The sequence below is a fragment of the Protopterus annectens genome, chromosome 3.part0 (assembly GCF_019279795.1).
Source record: "Protopterus annectens isolate FY-2018-M chromosome 3.part0, PAN1.0, whole genome shotgun sequence".
Lineage (NCBI taxonomy): Eukaryota > Metazoa > Chordata > Ceratodontiformes > Protopteridae > Protopterus > Protopterus annectens.
In genome coordinates this window covers 144326234-144336967 of record NC_056731.1, presented here as the reverse complement: position 1 = coordinate 144336967, position 10734 = coordinate 144326234, and the positions used below count along the sequence as shown (strand labels likewise).

The window sequence follows — 10734 nt, the reverse complement described above, 5'->3', positions numbered from 1 at the left end:
TTATAATGGCTTTCTCTTGAAGTTTCTACAGTAACATCTGGTATATGAAACACTGTCATCATTGGAGTTATGGCAAACTTGAAGGGAAATGTTTTAATAATGTATTTTTTCATAAATACCACCAAAATAATCCTTACATGTTTCCTGTGCAATCTACTGCTGGGAAGGAATGAAACCTCCACTCATATTAAAGAATTTGAAAGGAAGGGGGAAGGGCCTGACAGAGTAACTGCCATTGTTCCATAACTAGTCAGACTACTGACTTCATCCGCGGCTGAAGCCATAAGCCACTTCCATTTCCAATAATGAGGGCGACATTGCTAGAAGCAAGCATCTGTCAATATGGATCACCACGTGTAACTGATTAAGATAACATGGCTAGTAGGAGATTTCAGAAATAATGCAACAATATGTGTAATGAGAAAAGCTTCCAAGTACGCTTTTATTGGTTACTTCACTTTGTACCTCTTTTATTATGCATTGAATTCACTGCTGTACTGTTGATTTCATTGTGCACTTAGGTAATTAACAATTCCCTTTAGTTCTCCACAGTGCAGAATACACTATGCAACTATACTAAGGTGTGTGACTGAGTTGCCAGAATCAGGTGCCTCTGTCACTTTTTTATCATTATTAGAATATGGCACTTGCCTTCAGGCAATACATATGACTGGATAACCAGTTTTTGGTTATTTGCTCACTTTTCAATGACATACAGGCTGTTAGGTAAAGAGTTTGGATGTTCCAAAGGAAATAAAGGATCACATTCAGGAAAAAAGTATATGCTTGTTGTCACTTCTAAGCTCACTTCTAATGTAATATCAGCCCAGTATTTTTGCAAATATTGAAACAGCAATGCTGCTGTCTGGTACTTTATTCTTTTTTCTGTTAAAAGGTTAATGTTTGGGTTATTTTGATGTAAAGCCTGATGTACTGAAGTCAAACCTGTCATAGTATCTGTACCATTAATTATCACTGGTCCCATGTTTCCACTGCTTCCACCACCCTCAAAAAGATGATTAAAATTATTTGAAAACTCAGGAATGCAATTAATAAGAATATATGGTTCTCAGCAATCAGAATGCCAAGGAAACCATTTTTTTTGTGTTTGCTACACATAGTATTCTCTAAAATTTATGTCTGAATCAGACATGTCACAAAAATGGTAATTACTTCCTAGAGATGGCAGACCCGGCTTGTTCGTACCAATGACATTTACAGTTTTTTAAATGCTTGACTTTTCCTGAATCACAGACTATGATGGCCTTTAGTTGTGACAAGCAGTTTATTAACCTTCATTAAACTGAACACAGTTATGGTTGGGCCTGAGTTCAAGCTTAAAGGAAATGGGAACATGTGCACTACTCTGCAATAATCCAGACACAAACATTTATCTAATATACACATGGTCATTTAGTGCCCACCAAATGAATGTAAAAAGATGAACACTTAAATGCATACACAAAAACATCAGTTTTATAGTCTCATTCCTTATAATACACCAGACTGCAGTCAGAAAATGCTGCATCATTCATACCACAGCATCACTGAAATCAGGTTTATAGGAATACAGTAACTATATAATCTTGCATCTAAGAAACTTTGTGAAAGAAACGAAATTTTGCATTTAGGAATGTAGGGTCTTCTTTTAGGCACTGACAAATATTTTGCAAATTAGTAAAGAAGGGGCAACTATAGGTGATGCAATCATTTCTGTGTAAAGTCAGGCCTTTATTATGGGAGAAAATATGCAAATTATACCCTCACCAGACATTAGGATAGCAAAAGCTCACATCAGTTTACTGTATAATGTACAAAATTAACGACATGTATTTACTATGGTTCTGAGCACATACAAAATCCTATATAGTACATACCATCATTTGTCACACTCAGAAATCCATTATAAGCAGTGCTAAACCTTAAACGGCTAAGGAGAACAAAAGAGAAATGAATTTGAGTACATAACTAGGCAATTAGCATTAAACGTGCTGCGATAAGAGCAGTCGTTTCTAAAAAATGCATAATAAAGTCTAACTGTTATGATAATTATTACGCAGCCCGGTGTAATTATTATTTTTGTGCACTCTGGCTTTTAAGACTGAATGATTCAATGGCAGCTTATCTCTCTTACAGGGACCTGTCTCGTGTTAGTAAAAACCTGATCCTGTTCTGTTCAGAACACAAACACACATCAAGATTATATAAAAAAATAAGGATTTTGTAGGGGAGTTTCTGAATTAGAACAGTCACTTAGATGCAGCCGAGTAAAAAATTATTAGCAAAAACACAAATGCTGTTGATAAGCAAGTTCACAGTAAGATCAAATGCACAAGCAGTATTGCGGATAAATATCGGTGGCAATGTGCTTACAGATCACTATCAAAAGGACAGCACAGAATCCTCTTGAAAGAAGTATCTCTGAAAATAACAACTCAAACTAAGCATAAGATACATAATCAGACTGGCAATTAGTAAAGCAAGTGAAGAAAAAAGTGATGTTATTATGATACATCTAACGGGGTAACAACTAGTGCGTTAGTCCACTTGATGCTATGAGTATCTGCTTTGTGTTTCAGTCTGCTTCTGTGTCACTTCCTCAAAATTTCAAAAGGTCAAAACCCACTCTAATGGACCTCCTGCCTATCCACAAAACAAACAGCACCAAAATTACCTGTTCTAAAGACTTAAACCTTGCCTGTGATATAAATAGGTCCTGCTGGAGAGATAGGTATGTATCCCAGAGACTGCAGCGTCTATGGAACAGGCATCCATGTGAAGCAGAGTTCCTCCCTAACCCAATTCAAGTGCAACTTGGACAATTGGATGGGAAACCATAAACTCATCCCTGGTTTGGCACCTACATCATGGACACAGGTAACCTGTAAATATTTCATCTCCCAAGCCCACGCTTACACTTATCAAGGGTATCAGAACTTGTCAGAGATTCGGGGTGCATGGCTAGGCTTAACAAGGACCTTGTGATCATTAGCCTAGTAAACACCTATGAACCTATATCAAAACCTACATAAATGAAAAACAAAAAAAAAGTAAAACCTTTTTTAAGCAGGGACAAGTTCCTCTGTACCCCTCCCTTGTTGAGGTCTGCATTCCCGCAACCTATAGCACTTATACATGAACCCCAGGATTGCAGAACATTGGGGGACAGGGCTAATTCCTACTGTCTGCTGTACTGCAACCTCCCACATACAGATTCTGTCAGTATTCAGTATTCTGAGGCTTCAATATATTAAGAAAAGAAAAGCCATTTGATAATCTGAATTTTTGAAAAAATAAATGACACCCATGTGACCATATCTTTCAGAATGGAAAATATGCAAATTCCTTTATAATTTGCTCTGAGGTTTTACATTATCAGAGCTAATTATTTTATCCTACCAAAAAAAAAAAAATCATGAAAAAGCAGTATTATTACGTGAACTATAGCCACTAAAAAAGTCTCAGATGTCCTTTTGAGCAAATTTATGGACATATGTTTCTCTGTTAAAACTTGAAATAATATGACAGGGAATTATTGAAAAACAACTGTTTTCATAGCAAATTTGTGGAGCTCTTCTTTACACATTTTGTTAACACTAGTGATCATTTATCTATATTGCCTCCACCTCTGATTCCAAATGTGCATTCATTTATACACTGTACATGTACATGCTTGGTGCCCACCCTTGTTTATACACCAATCAGTAGTACTACTAATGTCTTATAAACATTTCTGATGCATGTGTAGAGGGAAAAAATCAATTTATCTCATTCGTTTGAGGCTATCCCTACCATTACTCCTCAATGGCAAAAAGATTGTCCTACCTGTTCAACTTATTAAGGTATTTGCCACGTTTCTCCTTACTAAGGTATTTGCCATGTTTCTCCTTACTAAGGTATTTGCCACGTTTCTCCTTACTCAGGTATTTGCCACGTTTCTCCTTACTCAGGTATTTGCCACGTTTCTCCTTACTAAGGTATTTGCCACGTTTCTCTTAACTGTCATTTTCCTGGCATATACATGTAGAAGTCTTGCAGTCATTACTATTTTGAACTATTCCAACTTTTCCAAAGTTCACTGTTATATAGCATAATAAAATATATGTATATTTGGAAACTGTCTTAAAAGCAGATAGAAATATTAAAAACACTGCACTGTAAAAGAAAACAAGTCAAGAACTTTAACATATAGCATACACACACTTTTAATATTTTCATTCAATATTCATGATGTGCTCTCTGCTACAGTGTAGACTTTTTCTTACATTTTATAGCATAGTTGTTCTCTACTTATATGCTGCAGCCAGCCTCACTGTCAAATGGCATGCTAAAAATATGTTAAAGAATGCAAGTAAGCCTCAACTCCATACGGTATATGATGGACTAACTTCAAAACTTATCAGTATCATCATGAAATTGTTAAAGTTTTCTATACCTGGATAAATTGTTTTAAAAATTTCCTGACAATAATGGCACAGCTTACTACCGCAGAGCCTGATGGTAAATACTGTATGGTGCTTTACACCAATTATTATATATTTTGGTATGAGACGTATTCAAAGTCATAACACTTATCATACCACTGTCATTGAATAGATATGGAAAAGACATAAAAGCAAATAAAAAAATATGTAAATTAAGCAATTCTTGGATTCCAGTTTGATTTCCATTTCAAACTACACTAGTGAGCTCAGATAACTGTATGCATAACAGTGCACTTGTTATTATTACTCTAATTATATATTTTTACTGAAGAATGGTTTCACTAAAATGAATCAGAAAAACAGAAATGGTATTAAAACACGAAATGGAATGGTGGAAGCAAATTCATACACAAAAACTGCAAGTGATTACAATGCCATGTTTTCCACTTCATTTAACATGAAATTAAATCAAATGAAATTAAGCCATATGTGACACTGTGAACACTCTCTGAGCTTTGGGCAAAAGGTTTTAGTTTCCAATGAAATAGCAGCGCACATTAGAAAAGTTTCATGTACAATTAGACACTGATCTCTGATCTTTGCAGGTCTCCAAGTCACAAACTTTGATGAATACTGTTTTTTATATGAATATAATTTTTGTATTTTTACAGTAGATGACACACTACAAATGCCATAATTGAATTTATATATCTAAACTGCTAAAAACTGTCAGACTTAAATGAAAATAGAGAGATAAGTATTTGCATTTTACTACAAACCCTGAATGGATACTGTATACTGAGTATGGCATGATATGAAATAGTTCTGCTGAAATTGCTGGCAGTTTTAGAGTACAGGCGCCTTTGCAGTTAGTTCAATCCTCAGAAACAAACAGCCAAACTCAGTTAATATGCACCCTTTGTGAGCAATTCAGCACAGAGATGGCCGCACATCATGTGTGTGGGTGTCCTCTTGACCTTGTTGCATTCTGCATGGACGATACTTTATCACTAAGGAAGACTACTTTGCAGTTAGCTTGTCTTCTTGATTAAAAGTCAGTCCAGAAGTCTGTTGGACTTGAACAATACTAGGTTAGGGCATCTTTCTCTGCAAATATCCAGGCAAAAAGTTCTACAGTTCCTGCCCAGTACTCATTGAATGTCCCATAATACTTTAGCATTGCTCTGATACAATGAAGCCCTCCTTCTCTTGTCCAACAGGTTCCACTTCAGCATAAGCTGGATGCCCAGAGCCTCTTCTAAACTTCATTGCTGGCCATCTGCTTGGACGCCGCTAAAATGAAAAACAACATGAATAATTAAGGCATCTCTAATGTTTTGCACTTGGATATCAGTTGTGAAAACATTATTATACTCAATGTCATAATGCAATACTTTGACTAATTGAACTGTACAATTCAGTTAAGATGTTATAGGTGTTTAACAGACTACATTAATCAATAATAATGAATTTTAGAGTGAGCTCTAATTTTTTTTTCATTTTGTTACCATACTCCTATCTGGACCACATATACTGAAAGAAGATATATATTCTCTATATCTCTCTATATATAAACTCTATATATCAACATTCTATGCAGTGCAACTTATAAACAAAGATATGGCATCTAGGTCAAAAGAAGTCATACTTCCACTGTATTCAGCATTCATCAGCCCTATCATTGAGTACAATGCCCCCTTTGGTATGTACCTAACCAGGCATATCCAACAACTGGAATGTCCACAGATATTCCTCACTAAAAGAATACAGGGCATAAGTAAAATGTCCTATGCAGACTGCCTCAAGGCCCTATTCCTGTATTCTGTCTCCTACAGGCTGTTGAGGGGAGATCAATATGTAGCATACACGAGATTGTCAGACTGCACTCTGATGGGCCTCCTGCATATCCACAAAACAAACAGCACCAGAAATACCTGTTCTAAAGACATAAACCTTGCCTTTGATATAACTAGGACCTGCTAGAGAGACAGGTATGTATTCCAGAGACTACCCCATCTCTGGAACAGCCTCTCCATCCATGTGAAGCAGAGTTCCTCCCTAACCAAATTCAAGTGCAGCTTGGACAATTGAATGGGCAACAGAAAATCCATCCCTGATTCGACACCCATGTCTCTAATGGACAGAGACAACCTGTAAATGGTTTGTTGTCCTATACTAATAAAACAGATTGAAGCTGACAAACATCTGAATAGAAGCTACTATCTTCTAGTGGTCTAAGACTAACAGGATAAAACCGGCAGACAAGAAGGCTGTTGCACTCCCTTCTGAAATAACTTTCATAAAAAAGTTCTTTGCAAAAACCTCAAATGTATTGACTGGAAGGATTAACAATCAGAAACTTCTTCCAGGGCACAAATATAATATCCATTACCCAGGAGACTGTAAATGTAGCACACAAACAATGTGTGTTGGGCAGTTTGGATCCTAGGATGAGAAGGTGCTTTAACCAGAGGCCTCAGATACAGAATTCCCTTTTGGTCCTGCTTAAATAATTGATATTGGATAAGAACATAATCTTAAATTAGGTTAATAAAGCATCTACAATTTGTTAAATTTGTCATTTAACAGAACAAAGTCTATTTCTTGCAATGTCTAGAAAAAATAATCTCCAAAAAATGAAAAAACAGGCATTATTTTAAACATATATATATGTGTGTGTATGTGTGAGGTGTTTGACAGGATGTTTGACAGGATGCTGGAGTTTGTTCCTAACGGGTGGGATCTTTGGGGTAACAAATTTGTCCCTTGAGTAGGTAGTGCTTATGTTACATACTAGGTTAAGGTTTTACAGAATAGCTCAAAGATCATTTCACTTGGGGTTTGGGTGAATTTTGTAGATAGGGTTTTAGGAAGCATGGGAGGTAGGTGGCTGTGTTGGGGTAGTTTCAGAAACTGGGTGCATTGTTACAGGGGAGTTAGAAGGTTTAAAGGAAGCTTGGTTGCAGGATAAGGCAGCTATAGGACAGGTCTTAATTACCTATTAGTGGTATAGGTAACATAAGGAAAGAGAGCTTTCAAGGGGAAACGCCAGGGACAAACTGGGGTTAAGCATGGTTTGGTAATGAGTGAATTGGGGGTGTTTATGGCTGGGCACGTAGAGTACTTTATTGCTGAGCATAGGTGAGTTTTCAGGAACTAGTTAAAGGGGTGCTGGTTTTCTACCATCTAAGGTTAGGACATTAAAGTTTTGGAGTTAGACTTTACCAATGGTAATTGAGTTGTTGCACAGCCAGAACTGGGTAGTTGGTGAGCTAAGGTGATAGGCTACAGTTGACAGGGTCCGGGGTTTGAGACTTGATACTAGTTGTTTTGATTTGAGTTTAAGGGGTTACAGTTTGTTGTTTTGTTGTGGATAAAGGTTGTCAATCCGTTCAGGTTGAGCCATGATTTCAGCTTTGATGGAAGCGGGCTAAAAGGGTAAGTACTCTCTTGGTGTGGATGTTCCAGTGGTACAGTGGGGTCATGGTAATCCTACTTTATTTAGTTTCATTAGGGTGTGTTTCAGTGATGGTATGGCACAGTGGGTTTATGACGGGATTCTAAGGTGCTTTACAGTTGAGGGGTACACTGAATGATGTTCGGCTTGACCCTTCCCTTTATGAGAAGTAGTGGGTTGAACAATTTTGGGTAGAAGGGAGGGGGAACAGCCTGGTCAGGCTGGTTGGTGGAGAAGAGGGATAGGCTTGCCCTCTTCTGTTCCCCATATGGTGTCTGGATGTTCATTTCAAGGGTTTGGGGAAAGGAAAATGAGCAGTTGGAGGAAGCTTGCTGAACAGATAAGCAAGCAAAGGTAAGGATGTTGCTTATTTTGTGGAAGGTAATTCAAGGAATGGTGTCTGAAGTGAGATAGGATGCTGCTGCATAAGTAAAGTAAGTGAGCAGAGGTATGGACCCTGCTTACTGGGCAGAGTGAGTAGGTACACTGCCCTGGTTACCATTGCAAGTATGGTGCTTCATAAGTAAAGTGAGCGAGCAGAGGTATGGATGCTGCTTACTGGCGCAGTGTGAGTAGGTACGCTGCCCTGATTAATATTACAAGGAGTTTATGCTGTGTTTAGAATCAGTTATATTATGAATAATTGTAATTAATGAATTTGGTGAACAAAGCTATGTTATGGAAATTTAATAAAGGTCATCAAATGTCATTTGGTGTGATGTGTTTATTGAAGGTGACCGGTAAAAATGAAGTTTGGCAACAAACCAAGTTGCCCTGGGACATCTTCATTGGAGGAGCTAGGTTGATATTAAGGGGAGTTAAGTGGGATGAGGAGGTGAAAGGCTTAAGTGGAGGCAGGGATGCTTGGGAGGAAATGAGATAAGGATGGGGAGGGGCTTAATAGGTTTAGTCTAGTGTAGCTGGGTTAAGCAATCACATTTTGGTGTAAACTTGCTACCCACCCACCCTCCATTTTTTTTTTTTCGTTGGTGGGTTGGGGGTACTAGGGTTATTTATCAGTGGGAGTAGGCGGAGAAGAGGGATAGGCTGCCCTCTTCTGTTCCTCCTCTGGTATCTGGATGTTCATTTCAAGGATTTGGGGAAAGGAAAATGAGCAGTTGGAGGAAGCTTGCTGAATAGATAAGCAAGCTGAGGTAAGGATGCTGCTTATTTTGTGGAAAGTAATTCAATGAATGGTGTCTGAAGTGAGATGGGATGATGCTTCATAAGTAAAGTAAGTGAGCAGAGGTATGGACCCTGCTTGTTGGGCAGGGTGAATAGGTATGCTGCACTGATTAACATTGCAAGGATGGAGCTTCATAAGTAAAGTAAGCGAGCAGAGGTATGGACGCTGCTTACCAGCACAGGGTGAGTAGGTACACTGCCCTGATTAACATTACAAGGATGTTATGATGTGTTTAGAATCAATTATATGATGAAGAGTTGTAATTATTGAATTTGGTGAACAAAGCTATGTTACAGAAATTTAATAAAGCTTGTCAAATGTCATTTGGTGTGATGTGTTTATTGAAGGGGACTGGAACAAATGGAGTGTAAGATTTCATAGAGATACAAGTAGAAAAGATGACATGCAATTCTTCATAATTTAAGCATATCTGTTTTTACCTTAGAAGCATGACTTCAGATGGTTGACATTACTCGAACCTCGAGACTTACAATTAAACTTAATATTTGAAAATTTATTGATGTCAACATCTGATGATCCTCAAGATGGCTGCTTGTATAATGCATTTAAATGAGATTTTATGTCTACACTCCTTGCATAGCTTGCCAGACTTTCTTGTGTCTTTTGGCAACAGCTGCAAGCTCTTCATAAAACCTGACAGCATCTCTACAAGTATGTCAGGAGGGCAGAAACTCCCCAGTGATCATTGAGTTTTGATTGTCTTTGAACCACATATGACTTGCAAAAAATAAATACAAGTGACAACAGTTCAAAACTATACATTTGTAGATTCCATTTACACAGAAGTTTTTCATCACACAACACAGACTTCAGAAAAAAGGCAAATTCTAATAAAGATAAACAGTAACAAAAGCATGAAGAGCAAAGGACCTCTCAGAACTGAGTAGAATAATCATGAAGTAGCAAAATGTGACTTCCATTGGCCCTCTCCAGTAGATAACAATTGATAAAATTCAAAAGCAGAGGTATCATGTAGAAAGTAATGCAAATGGATATGGGGAGGCTGAGGACCAGGACAAAATGCAGTAAAAATGCAGTTGATAGCTACCTTTTACTACCTAGTAAAAGTGCTCAGAGAAGACCACATTGCAGCTGTACAAATGTTAGCTGTATTCCTGAAATATACACTTAATGCAGCTATATGTAAAGCACAATGTCCATTCAAAAGATGGTACTAAATCCATGGATGCACAATCGTTTAGCCTGTTCTTAGAGAAACTGAGGAGATGTTGACTTGCTGGAGATAAATCACAGAGCTGTGTTCAAACCACTTGAAGCAGGCTATATGACCACTGGGGAAACCTTCTCAGCGTAGACTAAAAAGGTTGAAGAAACAGGTTTGTTGTCCTATACTAATGAACCAGATTGAGGCTAACCTCTATCTGAATAGAAGCTACTATCTTGTAATGGTCTAAGGCTAACAAGATAAAACTGGCAGGCAAGTAGGCTGTTTCAGTCCCTTCTGAAATAACTTTCATAAAAAATATATATATATATATATATATATATATGTGTGATGGTTCTATAAGAAATCTGGTTCTTTGCAAAAACCTCAAATGCATTGACCAGAAGGATTAACAATCAGAATCTTCTTCCAGGGCACAAATATAATATCCATTACCCAGGAGACTGTAAATGTAGTACAC

General features: G+C 37.5%; 1 protein-coding gene across 2 annotated transcripts in view; it reads right to left on the bottom strand.

Annotated features, from left to right (window-relative positions):
• Positions 1 to 4180: 4180 nt before the first annotated feature.
• The window catches only part of PLXDC2 (plexin domain containing 2), a 3345655-nt gene continuing 3339101 nt past the window's right edge, over positions 4181 to 10734 (bottom strand). For both annotated transcript variants that reach the window (XM_044064643.1, XM_044064642.1), the window contains exon 14: positions 4181 to 5717. In XM_044064643.1, the coding sequence (XP_043920578.1) occupies positions 5683 to 5717 (35 nt within the window). In that variant the 3' untranslated portion in view covers positions 4181 to 5682. The remainder of the gene's footprint in view (positions 5718 to 10734) is intronic.